The 16809-nt window shown below is 49.1% G+C and overlaps 1 protein-coding gene across 1 annotated transcript in view; it reads left to right on the forward strand.

Annotated features, from left to right (window-relative positions):
- LOC147111249 (putative monocarboxylate transporter 5) overlaps positions 1-16809 on the forward strand; it is a 65299-nt gene that overhangs the window by 36467 nt on the left and 12023 nt on the right. The window contains exons 3-5 of the mRNA XM_086001970.1: positions 6548-6691; positions 9252-9413; positions 10757-11434. Coding sequence (XP_085858096.1) covers positions 6548-6691; positions 9252-9413; positions 10757-11434 — 984 coding nt within the window. The remainder of the gene's footprint in view (positions 1-6547; positions 6692-9251; positions 9414-10756; positions 11435-16809) is intronic.

A 16809-nucleotide genomic window follows, 5' to 3' on the forward strand; every position in this document is an offset into this window, starting at 1 on the left:
CTTTCCTGACCGGCATACTTTCGCTATGTGACCGAGTCTGCCACATTTTCTGCATTCTTGATCTTTGAACCAGCACTGGTTCTGATCGTGCGTTGTCCTTCCGCAACGATAGCACTTTACTGCACCCAATGCCATTTGATTGGTGCTGAGTTCCGATGGCCTTAGCTGCATTTCCGCGGTGCCTCGTGCTGCCGCCTCGTGCGATGCTGCAATGGTGACAGCTTTATCTAGCGTAAGGTCCTTTTCCTCTAGCAGTCGCTTCTGAGTTCCTTCTTTTAATAGTCCACACACGAACTTATCTCTCAGAGCATCTGCTAGTCCTATACCAAACTGACAGTACTTTGATAGCTTGTGCAGTTCAATTAAGAATTCAGCGTTGCTTTCCTCTTTCAGCTGCGTTCTTCTGTAAAATTTAAATCGTTCCGCTATCAGCAGCGGCGTGGGGTTTAAATGCTCTTGCAGGATAGTAACAATATTCGCGAAAGTCTTATCCGCCGGTTTATCTGGTGTTACAAGGTGCCTTAATAACCCGTACGTCTTCGCACCCATCGAGTTTAATAGGGTTAGTGCTTTCTTTTCAGCCGGTATCTCATTTGCTGTACAATAAACTTCAATACGCTCCACATAAGTGGCCCAATCTTCGACATCGCTATCAAAAGCAGTGATGTTACCATTTTTAGGCATCCTTGTACGTTTCTTTAAGTATTTTATTTATTTATTTATTTATTTCAAAATGGCGGCTTCCCGCGCTTGGCGGCTTTTCCTGCGCTTGTCTTCTTCCTGCGCCGACTAAAATGGCGGCTTCCCGCGCTTGGCTTCTTCCCCCGCTGGCTACAATGGCGATTACCGCGCTGTTGCCGTTCTCGCCTCCCAGCGGTCCTTAATTTCCCCCGACGCTGCTGCTTTTACTCCCCGCTGTCCTCGTGGGTATTAGCGCTTCCTTTCTTGCTGCGCGTCTATTCCGATTGCAGCCCGGCCCTTTACACCGGCTGCGGTCGAGTTCTCCGCCCTTTTTCCTCCGGTCTCGCCCCCCTTCTCCACTGACAACGCGGCCGACTTTCTGCCTGTGTCGCTAGATCGGCTTACCCACCGCCGTGGAAGAAGGATGATCACTGCCTGTCGCTGATGGTGGACTTCGTGGTCAGCAATTCCAACCCGGGTTCTCGATGCCTCCCGTGCGAATGCGGTGCTCAGCAGGATGATGAGGGCGGATGCCTCTTCTCGATGCCCGTTCTGGGGACGAAGCTGCCTTGGATGCAATTGCCGCTGGGTAAGATTGACTCGTCGCCACTGTTGAGTCTGTGTGTTCCAGATATACTTATTTTAAATAACTGGACACAGACAACAGGAAAAACTTAAACAGGTCTTTACTACTTGAAGGTCAGGGCTGAACTGCTTTACAAATTACTACACAGAGCTTATATACCGGTGTGGTCACCACCGGTACTACAATATACAGTAGCAAGAGAAAGTAGTCCATCTTCTTAAGGTAGTTCTCTTAAGGTGGTACAGGTTACATACACCACACATTTCAATGAGATCCCCTCTCATTCTTCTAAACTCTAGTGAATACAGGCCTAGTCAACCCAGTCTCTCTTCAAACGACAGTCCTGCCATCCCAGGAATCAGTCTGGTGAACCTTCGCTGCACTCCCTCTATGGCAAGTATATCCTTTCTTAGGTAAGGAGACCAAAACTGCACACAGTACTCCAGGTGTGGTCTCACCAAGGCCCTGTACATCTGTAGTGAGACATCCTTGATATATAACTATATAATATATAAAAAATATTACATTTGCATACATGCGCCGTCTACAAAATATGTTGGCATGTTCTTGCCACACTTGTGTGTCAACCATTTTCCGTTATGTCATTCGGATGAGACGTTAAACCGAGGCTCCGTCTGCCCTCTCGGGTGGAAGTAAAAGATCCCATGGCACTATTTTGAAGAAGAGCAGGGGAGTTATCCCCAGTGTCCTAGCCAATATTTATCCATCAATCAACATCACTAAAAAACAGATTATCTGGTCATTATCACGTTGCTGTTTGTGGGAGCTTGCTGTGCGCAAATTGGCTGCTGCTTTTCCTACATTACAACAGTGACTTCACTTCAAAAAGTACTTCATTGGCTGTAAAGCACTTTGGGAGGTCTGGTGGTTGTGAAAGGCGCTATATAAATGCCAGTCTTTCTTTCCTTCTTTCTTTCTGAGTCCACATTTATAATGGACACTGCCTATACAAACCTGTCACACTGCAAGTATACCATCCTACCAGTGTTGGCAGTGCAGCACCTCAGTTCTGCATCTCCCAGCCCCTCTGACTGTACTGCAAAGATACTTGAATGTTCCTTTTAGAGGAGGGTTTGATAACAGCATTTATGAAGGGAGTGGCTCAGTGCCTTGTACAGTGTCGGCAGTCACTGGAACAAGGACAGTAATAGGCTGATGAACAAGGTCAGAGAATGCGGAGTCAGGGGACAAGTAGCAGAATGGATAGCTGGCTGGCTTCAAGACAGAAAGCAGAGAGTTGGGGTAAAGGGTAGCTATTCACAGTGGCAGAAGGTGGGTAGTGATGTTCCACAAGGACCAGCGCTGGGACCACAGTTGTTCACAATTTATATTAACGTTTTAGACTTTGGAATCAAAAACGCAATTTCTAAATTTGTGGGTGACACCAAATTGGGGGGGTTGGGGGGGATAGTCAATACTGTAAAGGACTGCAACAAATTACAGGAGGACATTAATAAATATGCAGAATGGGCATATAATTGGCAAATGAAGTTCAACACAGATAAATGTGAGGTATTACGTTGTGGCAGGAAGAATAGGGAGGCCACTTATCACTTGGAGGGTGAGTCTAGGTGGGGTAGAGGAACAAAGGGATCTCGGAGTACAAATACACAAATCACTAAAAGTTGCGAATCAGGTTTACAAGGCCATAAAAAAGCAAACAAAAGGTTTATTTCTAGAGGTATAGAATTGAAAAGTAGGGAAGTTATGCTAAACCTGTATCAAACCTTGGTTAGATCACACTTGGAGTACTGCGTACAGTTCTGGTCGCCATATTATAAAAAGGATATAGAGGCACTGGAGAGGGTGCAGAGAAGATTTACAAGGATGATACCAGAAATGCAAGGGTATACATATCAGAAAAGGGTGAACAGGCTGGGTCTCTTTTCTCTTGAAAAGAGAAGGCTGAGGGGTGACCTAATAGAGGTCTTTAAAATCATGAAAGATTTTGATAGAGTGTGATGTAAGCCCCCAAAGTGCGGACCAAGTGATATACAAGGTCGACGTCACCGGCTTGTTGTAAGAAAGACAGACCCAGTAATTGAAGTCAAAACGGTTTATTCAGGCCTGGGGAGCTATGGCTCTTGCGTCCCCACACAAGGCTCCAACTCCACCGAATCTCTTGAGGTTTACACAGTTATACACATTTTTGAAGACCTCCTACTCCAGAGGTCCAATCGATTTAAAAGTCTATACATTAATCACTAACTAGGTGTGTCTAACTTATACAAAATAGCCTATAACATAAGTTTCACTTTTCACTGAAGGGGCCTGTAGACCCTCTGATTTCTTGGAAATGAGTCATCAGGGCATGTGACTTCTGAGAAACGAGTCCCTCTCTCTCTTGACCACTACTAAGTTTCGTTTTCCAGAAAAAGGGTTAGGTCAGTGTCTCTTTTTTGTAAGTTTCATCTTTCTAAACTGGTATGGTCATTTCTGCAATTAAACATACGAATAATTAGTACATTTCATCTTTACACATTCTGTGGCCGCAATTGCGTTCTACTAAACGTGCTCAATTTTAATCTTACTTCAGAGTGGATACAGAGAGAATGTTTCCACTTGTGGGGAAGAGCATAACTAGAGGCCATCAATATAAGATAGTCACCAAGAAATCCAATAGGGAATTCAGAAGAAACTTCTTTACCCAGAGAGCAGTGAGAATGTGGAACTCGCTGCCACAGGGAGTGGTTGAACCGAATAGTATAGATGCATTTAACAGGAGGCTAGACAAGCATATGAGGGAGAAGGGAATAGAGGGTTTTGCTGATAGAGTTAGATGAGGAAAGACGGGAGGAGGCTCCAGTGGAGCATAAACGCCGGCGTGGACTGGTTGGGCCGAATGGCCTGTTTCTGTGCCGTATATCCGATGTAATCCTATGTAAATTGAGTGGTCAGGAATTGCTAATCTACCCGATTAGCAACCCAAACCTGCCTACTCAGATTAGCAAACTCACCTCACCTACTGAGTTTAGCAACTGCAGGCCACCTGACAAGATTAGCAATCGGGCTAGTAATCCCAGCCTGTCAGCTTCACCAATCCCACCTGTTCCAATAACGAATCCCGGCCCCATCGCTAAGTCTCATTCATCACCTATTCTAGTCACTAGAATTATTGTTAGGAAAATAAAGGTATTTTTAAGGGTGATTTAAAAGTAATATCTAAATAAAATTAAAAATAAAGAATGAACCCACAGGCCCAGAAAGTCCTTGGGCCCACGCCATCGCTGGTGATCTCCACTCCTCATCATGCTGGTGTCGGGGGTCAGGGGTCAAGAGGGGGTCACCTAATTTAAAGGGCAGCAGCAGGCACCAGCGAGGGGGGCGTGGGATAAGCAGCGCTAACCAGCCGCTCTTTTGGCTGCTAGCATAGCAGCCATCTGCTCATCCTGATCGTCCCCCTTGAACAGAATATTGCTGTCAGGATGTTTAGGAGGGTCCAGGCCAGAGATGGTCATCTGGACCCTCAGGTGGAGGTGGCAGGTCACTTGGTGTTCGAGAGCCCAGGGCTGTGGAAATTCGCTAGCTGGCCTGGGATCTGGGGTACCCTGGCCCTGGACAATTTTCCGTTTCCCTCCATTGCACTCTTGGTTAACTTACACCAGGAGTGGACCACTGGCCTGTGAAAAATGAAGACTACAGTTTCCTTATAATGCCAGTAAAAATGACCTGTCATTATTAATTAGCCTATCTCAGCGTCTGGTAATTTGTTCTAGTGTATGATACTAATGATCAGTCCAGTTTTCCCTTAATGAACTATTTCACAAGGATTCATTTTGATGCACTCATTTCGAGTGATTGGTTCTGCCTCTTTAATTAGATCTAATTTTCATTTTACAAGCGGTGCAGGCAGAGGTGAATTGTTCTCCGATTCCTACCTCACATACGAAAGATATGCGAAAGATACAAGATTTGTGTTGTGTAGGAACACAGCTGCTAAGCACCAATTTGAGTAATTAAAACATGTAATTAAAATCCCATTATTCCAGAACAACCCCTTTTGGGAGTCACTCTCTCCTTGTTTTCATTATAAAGAAGTCACAACCGCAACATCCCATTCTACAGGAGAGCAAAGCAGCTAACGTCAGCGGTGGAAGCTAAGCTGAAGTTATCACACTAAGCAGCTTGTTTTGGGGCATGGAGATAGTGTAGGTTTGCAGTATCAATGTACATTTTTTCTTCCTTTTTCTGCCAATTTTTCCATCCGTCCGACCTCTTCTCTCTGTCAGTGTCTGGTGCTTAGTCGTCCTCTGGTATATTGTCCAAAGGACCATCAATATTATAGGTTCGGTTATACAGTGTTAGGAATCGACCACGGGGGGATTAAAGCCAGGCCAAATTCTGTCCTTGCCCACTGCACACGGAGCAGGGATCACTGCATAGTGATCAGGAGCTGAACAACAACAACTTACATTTATATAGCACATTTAACATAGTAAAACATCCCAAGGCGCGTGACAATAATGATATCAATCAAGACATTTTTGACACCGAGCCACAGAAGGAGATATCAGGGCAGATGACCAAAAGCTTGGTCAAAGAGGCAGGTCTTCGGGAGCGTCTTAAAAAAGGAAAGAGAGGTAGAGAAGCAGAGAGGATTCGCGAGGGAATTCCAGATCTTGGGGCCTAGGCAGCTGAAGTCACGGCTGCCAATGGTGGAGCGATTAAAATCGGAGATGTGCAAGAGGCCAGAATTGGAAGAGCGCAGAGATCTCGAAGGCTGGAGGAGGCGACAGAGATAAGGAGGGCGAGGCCATGGAGGGATTTGAAAACAAGGATGGGGATTTTAAAATTGAGGCATTGTCAGACCAGGAGCCAGTGAAGGTCAGCAAGCACAGAGGTGATGGGGGAATGAGATTTGGAGCGAGTTAAGATACAGGCAGCAGAGTTTTGGATGAGCACAAGTTTAATCAGGGTGGAAGATGGGAATCATAGCTGATTTCCTGCTCCGTAGCCCAGGGGTGCCAAGGCCAATTGTAGCACACCTATCCTCAAACTCAGACTGAAGTCCATTAACTCTGCACAGAATGGGTACCAAATGTGGAATCTTAATTGTCTGTGTGACTCATCCATTCACTGCCTTAACAGGGTGAGCCATTGGTGGGGTGGGAGGAGATGTCAATGTATATTTAATATTGAATGCTGCCAATGGAAATGATTCTGAGCCACTATTAATAGGAGAGCACCAAGTGATCATAGCCCGAATGTTTTCTCCCCTAAGTAACACTGTTTTGGGCTTTTCTCATGTTTCTGTTCCAGGTCCGATTGCTGGTATATCCTGTGCAAAGATAGGTGAGAAGCAGACTGGAATTCTGGGAGCGGTCATGGTATCTACTGGATTGTTCTTAAGTTCCTACGTTGAAAGAATTGCCTTTCTGTACGTCACCCTTGGTTTATTGACAGGTAAGGGGCAATATTTACTAAAATGTACAGGAGAAATGTCCTTTGTAGTAAGGTTTTACCAGCAGCAGGAGCTGGTTAGGAACTCCACTGCCTCTATTTTCCAATGTGATAGGCTGAATGGTCTCCTTCTGCACTGTATGGTTCTACGATATTAAGGGAGCTACTTAAATATTTCACTTTAGGGAGAACAGGGGCTCAGACTGGAAGGCAAGGCTCCGAGTGAAAATGAGCACACAGGACATGGCCAAACCTGATCACTAAAGGTATCCCTATCAGCCAGTCCTCTTGCGCTATAGGAAGCCCCTCCATCACGCACAGAAACTACTGGTTGCAGCAGAGGGTGTCGTGTAGCTGCAGTTCCACGGGCACAACTCCTACTCGAGGGGAAAGCTCAGTGATGCCGCACTTATGGCCTAGATTCCAGAGCTGGCCCTGTAATGGTCGGAAATGCTCCCATCGAGCGATGCTCCGCGCAGGGAGCACAGCATCACTGAGTTTACCCTTCCATCTGCTTAACGTTTGGGAAGTTATTTTCCCCTTCCCCCTCCTTCCCTTTCCTCCCAGGAGTCTCTCTATGCCGTGTGCCATTCCTGGCAAAGGGACATAGAAACATAGAAGATAGGAGCAGGAGTAGGCCATTCGGCCCCTCGAGCCTGCTCCGCCATTTAATGAGATCATGGCTGATCATCCAAATTCAGTACCCTGTCCCTGCTTTCTCCCCATATCCCCTGATCCCTTTAGCCTTAAGAAAAATCTAACTCCCTCTTGAATATATTTAATGAATTGGCCTCAACAGCCTTTTGTGGTAGAGAATTTCACAGGTTCACCACTCTCTGGGTGAAGAAATTCCTTCTCCTCTCAGTCCTAAATGGCTAACCCCTTACCTTTAGACTGTGACCCCTGGTTCTGGACTCCCCCGCCATCGGGAACATCCTTCCTGCATCTAGTCTGTCTAGTCCTGTTAGAATTTTATAAGTTTCAATGAGATCCCCTCTCATTCTTCTAAACTCCAGTGAATATAAGCCCAATCGACCCAATCTCGCCTCATACGACATTCCTGCCATCCCAGGTATCAGCCTGGTGAATCTTCGCTGCACTCCCTCCATGGCAAGAACATCCTTCCTCAGATAAAGCGACCAAAACTGCACACAATACTCAAGGTGTGGTCTCACCAAGACCCTGTACAACTGCAGCAAGACATCCTTGCTCCTGTACTCAAATCCTCTCGCTATGAAGGCCAACATACCATTTGCTGGAATTTTGCCCCCAGCCCTTTGCGAATGTCATTCTGTATACAGGTAGACTATCCTTTATCGGAAAACCTCGGGACCAGCCGTGTTTCGGTTTTCGGAAAATTTCGGATTTCGGAAGGTATTTTATAAGACTGGGAAATTTGTCGGGGGTGGGGGTCGGCGGGGGGTGGTGGTCGGCGGGGGGGTCGGCGGGGGGGTCGGCGGGGGGTCGGGGGTGGGGGTCGGCGGGGGTCGGGGTCGGCGGGGGGGTCGGGGGTGGGGGTCGGCGGGGGTTGGGGTCGGCGGGGGGGTCGGCGGGGGGTCGGGGGTGGGGGTCGGCGGGGGTCGGGGTCGGCGGGGGGTCGGGGTGGGGGTCGGCGGGGGTCGGGGTCGGCGGGGGGGTCGGTCGGGGTCGGGGGTGGGGGTCGGCGGGGGTCGGGGTCGTGCGCACGACTTACGCTGAACGAAAACACTTTCGGTTTTCAGAGGATTTCGGTTTTCGGAAGTGTGGATAAAGGATACACTATCCCTTATCCAAAAGGGTGGGGGTCAGCGGGGGGTCGGGGGGGAGAAAAGAATATCAGACAGGCCGCTGCAGCTATCGGACGGGCCGCTGTATTGTTGGGTTCACTCTCCCGGTGCCTCCTTCACACTGCCCGGCTCGGCCTGCAATCTCCTACCCAGGAGGGAACTCAGTGACCCTCTGCCCTGCTCAGCGTAAGTCGTGCGCCACTCTGGTCATGTCGTGCGCACGACTTACGCTGAACGAAAAAACCTTCGGTTTTTAGAGGGTTTCGGTTTTCGGAAGTTCGGATAAAGGGTAGTCTACCTGTAATTCACCAAGTCTGTGAGAGTCAGACATCGAATATTGCTCCCTCTCATCCGACAACAACACCTTGCATTTACATAGCGCCTTTACTGTAGTCAAACATCCCAAGGCGCTTCACAGGAGTTATCAAACAAAATTTGACTCTGAGTCACATAAGGAGATATTAGGACAGATGACCAAAAGCTTGTTCAAAGAGGTAGGCTTTAAAGGAGGAGAGAGAGAGGTAGAGAGGCAGAGATCCTACCCTCGACTTTGAGCCTCCCAGTGTCAATATTGCCGACACCAGAAAATTCTTCACCTGGGGAATCGCAGGCTTGACCTATGGCTCCTCCCCCGCCGTGGATCACAGCATTAAACCTCCAACTTGCTGTGCCGCAGCACTGCTTAATGATAAAGCTTCTGCCGTTAAGGGAATCCCTGAGGTAAGAAATCACCTTTAACCCTGAAATCGCTTGTTCTGCAGGCCGATGGTAATGTATTTCTTGGTATCTCTTCGCAGGGTGCGGGTTTGCCTTCCTGTCCCAGGCTGCAGCTCTTAACACTACCAAGTACTTCCGCAGAAAGCTCACCACCGCCTGTTCCATTTCCCGCTCGGGGACGGGGCTCACCTTTGCCCTGGCTCCATTCCTTCAGTACCTTCTCAATGAATATGGCTGGCAAGGTAGGTGACCAGCTAAATTCTCATTACAACTCTCATTACAAGTGAATCACTTAACTCTTAAACAGATACGTATGCAGCACTAGGTAGACTGAGGTATACTTGCATTTCCACTGCTGCCTTTATTAGCTAGACTAGGCCGACCGCACGCCCCCGTTTTCCAGGGACGGTCCCCGGATTAGGTACCGTCTCCCTAGGCAAACAACGTCCCCGGATCAGGAAACCTGTCCCCGGTTCAGGAGACTCGTCTCCGGATAGAGCCATATTCATTGGTCCGCTGGTCGACAGGAGTTGGATTTTAACTTTATTTTTTGGATAAGCTGGAAAAATTCAATCTTTGTTTTTGAAACACAAATGTACAGAAACCCTGGGGGAGCTTCTCGTCCCGTTCGCTCCCGGTTTGAGCTCAGGAACGGATTCCAGGAACCGATTGAATGGAGGCGATGATGGCGGCCCCGTCTTCCCACAATGCAGGGCGGCAGAGAAACGGCCCCATCGATAGCTCAGGCTGCACTGCACTCTGGGAGATTGAGCCACCTGACCCCGTGTTTCGGCCAATAGTGACTGACCGGAGGGCAGAACCTATAAAATGCGCGGGAGCAAAGCTCCCTTTTCCTGATGGCTGTAATGGTTTGAAGTGAAATAAATTTCGGGTGGGAGGTGGCTGTTGCAACCCAGTTCCTGGTAACATACATTATTCATTATTCTACAGGGGTAAATTTGCAAAGTGAGGCCCCCAACATGAAGCTTCACTCGATAGGAGTGCAGACCAGAGATGGGGCTGCAATACTATAGGGCCGGTTGTGTGACTTAGTCGCCTGTGTAGCAAGGCTGCAAACTGGGATTGGGGCCTCGCAAAGTTACCCCTTAATGTTCCTCTAATTTTTTTTTGGGTTGCGCGGCCCCTTTAAGGGGCTGCACAGCCCATTCAGATTACCGCGTATGGACCGTTTTCCTATCGTGAGGCCGGCAAGCGGCCTGTGCCCGACCTCCAGACAGTTGTGCGGCCACGCAGCTTAACGGGAACATTGTATAAATCCCATCTGAACTCCTCAATTAGATTATAACTTGCGACCTCCCTCCTACATATCCATCATTCTACATATATAACTATTCAATTGGCTTACTGCTGGTAACTCACTGCCAAGTATCTGTTATTCTCTGTACAATTGTTCACTTCAAACTTCAAAAGTGTCGATATTTTTGGTAATGTTGTCATTGTCAACTTTGCACGTTCCCAAACTTGTTTTATTTTCCCATTTGCAAATGAAAAGAGGCCGTTAACACTGTGCCTTTTAAAGTGATTTCTTATCAAGTTAATGATTTCGGCTGCTTGTATTGTGCAGGTGCAATGCTCATTCTATGTGGATTAACACTGCACCTGATTCCGCTGGGAATGCTGAATCATCCAATTTACTTAAAGCAAGACATGGCCGTGGACAGCGACCACCAGAAGAAGCTGCGACCTCTTGAAGACAAAAGGGACACGATCACTGGCGGAGAGTCAAGGGCACAGTCTCCAATCAGTCACCATCATAAGCCTGTCAAAGGATCTCCTCTCTCAACTCAGAATGGACTGGAGGAATCGAATTCTGCATTACATGAAGAGAAACAGGCCAGTGAGCAAACCCATCGTGCTCCCGATGACTCGGCAGTTGTGCAGCCCAAGCAGCTCCCCTTATCTCAAGAACCAATTTTATTGAACCAATTGCCTTCTGCGACCCTGCCAGGCTGTAAAGTCCAAAGTGGAAGTTCAAACCAAATACTGACCACCGGTACCACGCCAACTGACACAAGACACAAGGGCTTCTGTAGGGAGCTTGGTGGCCAACTGAAGTCTGCTTTTGTTGGTGTGAAAAACCTCATTGATTTTAATCTGCTCACTAACCCAATCTTCATTATTTTCACTGCTTGCACCTTCTTCAGCCAACTGGCCTACTTCATACCATATTTTCATCTGGTAGCCAAGGCCAAGGCTTTGGGCATTGAACCGTTCCAAGCCACCTTACTCATTTCTGTTGCTGGTAAGTACTTTACTATATAGTTATATACATGTACAGCTAGTCATGCACACACAGATAGTTCTTTCTATCCCCCTCCTGTTACTCAGTTATAGAATCATAGAAATTTACGGCACAGAAGCCGGCCATTCAGCCCATCGTGTCTGTTCCGGCCAAAAAGAGCTATCCAGCCTAATCCCACTTTCCAGCTCTTGGTCCATAGCCCTGTAGGGTACGGCACTTCAAGTGCATATCCAAGCACTTTTTAAATGCGCTGAGGGTTTCTGCCTCTACCACCCTTTAAAAAAAAATTAGTTCATGGGATGTGGGCGTCGCTGGCAAGGCCAGCATTTATTGCCCATCCCTAGTTGCCCTTGAGAAGGTGGTGGTGAGCCGCCTCCTTGAACCGCTGCAGTCCGTGTGGTGAAGGTACTCCCACAGTGCTGTTCGTAAGGGAGTTCCAAGATTTTGACCCAGCGACGATGAAGGAACGGCGATATACTTCCAAGTCAGGATGGTGTGTGACTTGGAGGGGAACTTGGAGGTGGTGGTGTTCCCATGCGCCTGCTGCCCTTGTCCTTCTAGGTGGTAGAGGTCGCAGGTTTGGGAGGTGCTGCTGAAGAAGCCTTGGCAAGTTGCTGTAGTGCATCTTGTAGATGGTACACACTGCAGCCACGGTACGCCGGTAGTGGAGGGAGTGAATGTTTAAGGTGGTGGATGGGGTGCCAATCAAGTGGGCTGCTTTGTCCTGGATGGTGTCGAGCTTCTTGAGTGTTGTTGGAACTGCACTCATCCAGGCAAGTGGAGAGTATTCCATCACACTCCTTACTTGTGCCTTGTAGATGGTGGAAAGGCTTTGTGAAGTCATGAGGTGAGACACTCGCTGCAGAATACCCAGCCTCTGACCTGCCCTTTCAGGCAGTGAGTTCCAGAACCCCCGGTGAAAAAAGTTCTCCTCAACTCCCCATTAATCCTTCTACCAATTACTTTCAATCTATGCCCCCTGGTTATTGACCTCTCTGCTAAGGGAAATGGGTCCTTGTTGGACTTGATCACAATGGTTAGGTAGGTAACAATGTTTGGATATAAAAACTGTTTATACAGCCCAGAATTTGATTGGTAGTAGCAAAATAAATCAAAACTGAAGGAATTCGCATTCTGTCATGTTTAATTATCCGTTTCATTTCCCCCTGTTCTGCTAGACACTAGAAGGCACATAAGAACAGCTGCACTGACTAGCCTGATCCTCCCTTGCGTTCTCTAGAGACAAGCTCACTATTCCTTGCTGCTACCCCCTTCATACAATTCAGACGGCCCCACTGGAACTGGGAGCTCACTACACGAGGGTGTGATCCATTGCACCGCACCACTCTCCCACTTCTAGAATTAAAATCCATATAAAGCGACTGATTATCATGGACAGATTCCAGCTGCACAGTGCTGCTGAGTGGCGCACACAGCGAGTTGATCTCTGCTTTTGCCTGTGATTGTTTAAGTGTGCTATAATTGGAAGCCACAATAGTGTGAGTCGCAGAGTGGACGACTGTTCATTCGCCTGTTTGTTGTTGACGCCTCCTCAGTTCTTTGTCCAAGTTAGTTCTTTGGAGCAGGATGCCTGGATCCAAGCCAATTCCCGATCCAATAAATTCAAATGAGACAGGATCCATCAATTTTTTTTTATTGCTTTAACAATGTGTTGTAGCCGAATGAATAGAGACAGATTCACAACAGAACAATTTTCTTCCTTTGAAAAAAAAAATTGTTTTGATTGTTGCAAAGTACATGTTGTTCTAAGGTGTAAGTTAAATTAATTATCAATTGCCAGTGAGGTGTTTAATGATACAACATAGCACGGAATATGCTGTGGAGTGGGATCGTGGTAACTATTTTGATCACAACCATTACAACTTTTGGCAACAAATCTAGATTACGCTACAGAAATCACGATTCACTCTTGTTGTTCTAGCCCATTTTTAGGGTTTTAAAACTGATCTTTGGGGTCTCCCCGTCCTATCATAGAGGGTGGGTGAGATAGCTGCTACCAGGCATCTTCCAATATAAGCAATATACACACAGCGCCATGCAGTGGTGGGAAATAGATTTGCACCTGCAAAGAAAGGAGAGATATCTGGCACTTTGGGATGGAGGGATTGTACAATGAAGAGAGATTGAGTAGACTACGCCTATATTCTCTAGAGTTTAGAAGAATGCGAGGTGATCTCATTGAAACATACAAAATTCTTACTGCAGGGAGGATGTTTCCCCTGGCTGGGGAGCCTAGAACCAGGGTTCACAGTCTCAGAATAAGGGGTCGGCCATTTAGGACTGAGATGAGGAAAAATTTCTTCACTCAGAGGATTGTGAATCTTTGGAATTCTCTACCCCAGAGGGCTGTGGAGGCTCAGTCGTTGAGTATATTCAAGGCAGAGATCAATAGATTTTAAATATTAAGGGAATCAAGGGATATGGGGATAGTGCAGGAAAGTGAAATGAGGCAGAAGATCAGCCATGGTCTTGTTGAATGACGGAGCAGGCTCGAAGGGCCAAATGGCCGACTCCTGCTCCTGTTTCCTATGTTATGTTCTTATGTTCATGACCTCAGGACATCGCAAATCACTTCACAGTTTCTGAAGTACTTTTGAAGTGTAGTCGCTGTTGTATTATGGGGAAACACAACACACAGCAAGGTCCCACAAACAGAAGTGAAATAATTGACCTGATAATGTTTTAGTGATGTTCAATGAGGGATAAAAAGTTGACCAGGAAAACTCCCCTACAAATCGTGCCATGGGATCTCTTTACATCCATTGAAGAAGGCAGATCAGACATCACTTGAACATCTCATCTGAGAAGTCCAACAATACTGCACCCCCTCAGTACTGCACCCCCTCAGTACTGCACCCCCTCAGTATGCACCACCTCAGTACTGCACCCCCTCAGTACTGCACCCCCTCAGTACTGCACCCCCTCAGTATGCACCCCCTCAGTACTGCACCCCCTCAGTACTGCACCCCCTCAGTATGCACCCCCTCAGTACTGCACCCCCTCAGTACTGCACCCCCTCAGTACTGCACCCCCTCAGTACTGCACCCCCTCAGTGCTGCACCCCCTTAGTACTGCACCCCCTCAGTACTGCACCCCCTTAGTACTGCACCCCCTCAGTACTGCACCCCCTTAGTACTGCACCCCCTCAGTATGCACCCCCTCAGTACTGCACCCCCTCAGTACTGCACCCCCTTAGTACTGCACCCCCTCAGTACTGCACCCCCTCAGTACTGCACCCCCTCAGTGCTGCACCCCCTCAGTACTGCACCCCCTCAGTATGCACCCCCTCAGTACTGCACCCCCTCAGTACTGCACCCCCTCAGTACTGCACCCCCTCAGTACTGCACCCCCTTAGTACTGCACCCCCTCAGTACTGCACCCCCTCAGTATGCACCCCCTCAGTACTGCACCCCCTCAGTACTGCACCCCCTCAGTACTGCACCCCCTTAGTACTGCACCCCCTCAGTACTGCACCCCCTCAGTACTGCACCCCCTTAGTACTGCACCCCCTCAGTACTGCACCCCCTCAGTATGCACCCCCTCAGTACTGCACCCCCTCAGTATGCACCCCCTCAGTACTGCACCCCCCTCAGTACTGCACCCCCTCAGTATGCACCCCCTCAGTACTGCACCCCCTCAGTATGCACCCCCTCAGTACTGCACCCCCTCAGTATGCACCCCCTCAGTATGCACCCCCTCAGTACTGCACCCCCTCAGTACTGCACCCCCTCAGTACTGCACCCCCTCAGTATGCACCCCCTCAGTACTGCACCCCCTCAGTATGCACCCCCTCAGTACTGCACCCCCTCAGTACTGCACCCCCTCAGTACTGCACCCCCTCAGTACTGCACCCCCTCAGTATGCACCCCCTCAGTACTGCACCCCCTCAGTATGCACCCCCTCAGTATGCACCCCCTCAGTACTGCACCCCCTCAGTATGCAACCCCTCAGTATGCACCCCCTCAGTACTGCACCCCCTCAGTATGCACCCCCTCAGTACTGCACCCCCTCAGTACTGCACCCCCTCAGTACTGCACCCCCTCAGTATGCAACCCCTCAGTATGCACCCCCTCAGTACTGCACCCCCTCAGTACTGCACCCCCTCAGTATGCACCCCCTCAGTATGCACCCCCTCAGTACTGCACCCCCGCAGTATGCACCCCCTCAGTACTGCACCCCCTCAGTACTGCACCCCCTCAGTATGCACCCCCTCAGTATGCACCCCCTCAGTATGCACCCCCTCAGTACTGCACCCCCGCAGTATGCACCCCCTCAGTACTGCACCCCCTCAGTGCTGCACCCCCTCAGTATGCACCCCCTCAGTATGCACCCCCTCAGTACTGCACCCCCTCAGTACTGCACCCCCTCAGTATGCACCCCCTCAGTACTGCACCCCCTCAGTATGCACCCCCTCAGTATGCACCCCCTCAGTACTGCACCCCCTCAGTACTGCACCCCCTCAGTATGCACCCCCTCAGTATGCACCCCCTCAGTATTGCACCCCCTCAGTATGCACCCCCTCAGTATGCACCCCCTCAGTACTGCACCCCCTCAGTATGCACCCCCTCAGTATGCACCCCCTCAGTATGCACCCCCTCAGTATGCACCCCCTCAGTACTGCACCCCCTCAGTATGCACCCCCTCAGTATGCACCCCCTCAGTATTGCACCCCCTCAGTATGCACCCCCTCAGTATGCACCCCCTCAGTACTGCACCCCCTCAGTATGCACCCCCTCAGTATGCACCCCCTCAGTATGCACCCCCTCAGTATGCACCCCCTCAGTACTGCACCCCCTCAGTATGCACCCCCTCAGTACTGCACCCCCTCAGTACTGCACCCCCTCAGTATGCACCCCCTCAGTATGCACCCCCTCAGTATGCACCCCCTCAGTACTGCACCCCCTCAGTACTGCACCCCCTCAGTATGCACCCCCTCAGTACTGCACCCCCTCAGTACTGCACCCCCTCAGTATGCACCCCCTCAGTACTGCACCCCCTCAGTATGCACCCCCTCAGTACTGCACCCCCTCAGTACTGCACTGAAGTGTCGGCCTAGATTAGGTAATGAGGTTGCAGCAGCAGAGCTTGAAGCCACAACCTTCTGCCTCGGGAGTGCTACCACCGAGTCAAGGCTGACCATGTGCAATCCCCTATGCTGCGGTTTGGCTGACCTCATCTGTGGAGGTATAGACAGCAGCTAGAAGTTAACCACATCCTCAAAGGGAGAAAGGAAAATCAGATGGCATGCCGTCCCTGATGCCTTCTAGTGACAGGTGTCAGAGTGTCACGGATCGAGAGGTGGGATCAGCTGCTGTTCACTTGCTTACAATGATTACATAGCCTGAGAGACGTGA

Source organism: Somniosus microcephalus, chromosome 11, assembly GCF_052327205.1.
Source record: "Somniosus microcephalus isolate GS21.2 chromosome 11, FLI_Smic_1.0, whole genome shotgun sequence".
Classification (NCBI taxonomy): Eukaryota; Metazoa; Chordata; class Chondrichthyes; order Squaliformes; family Somniosidae; genus Somniosus; species Somniosus microcephalus.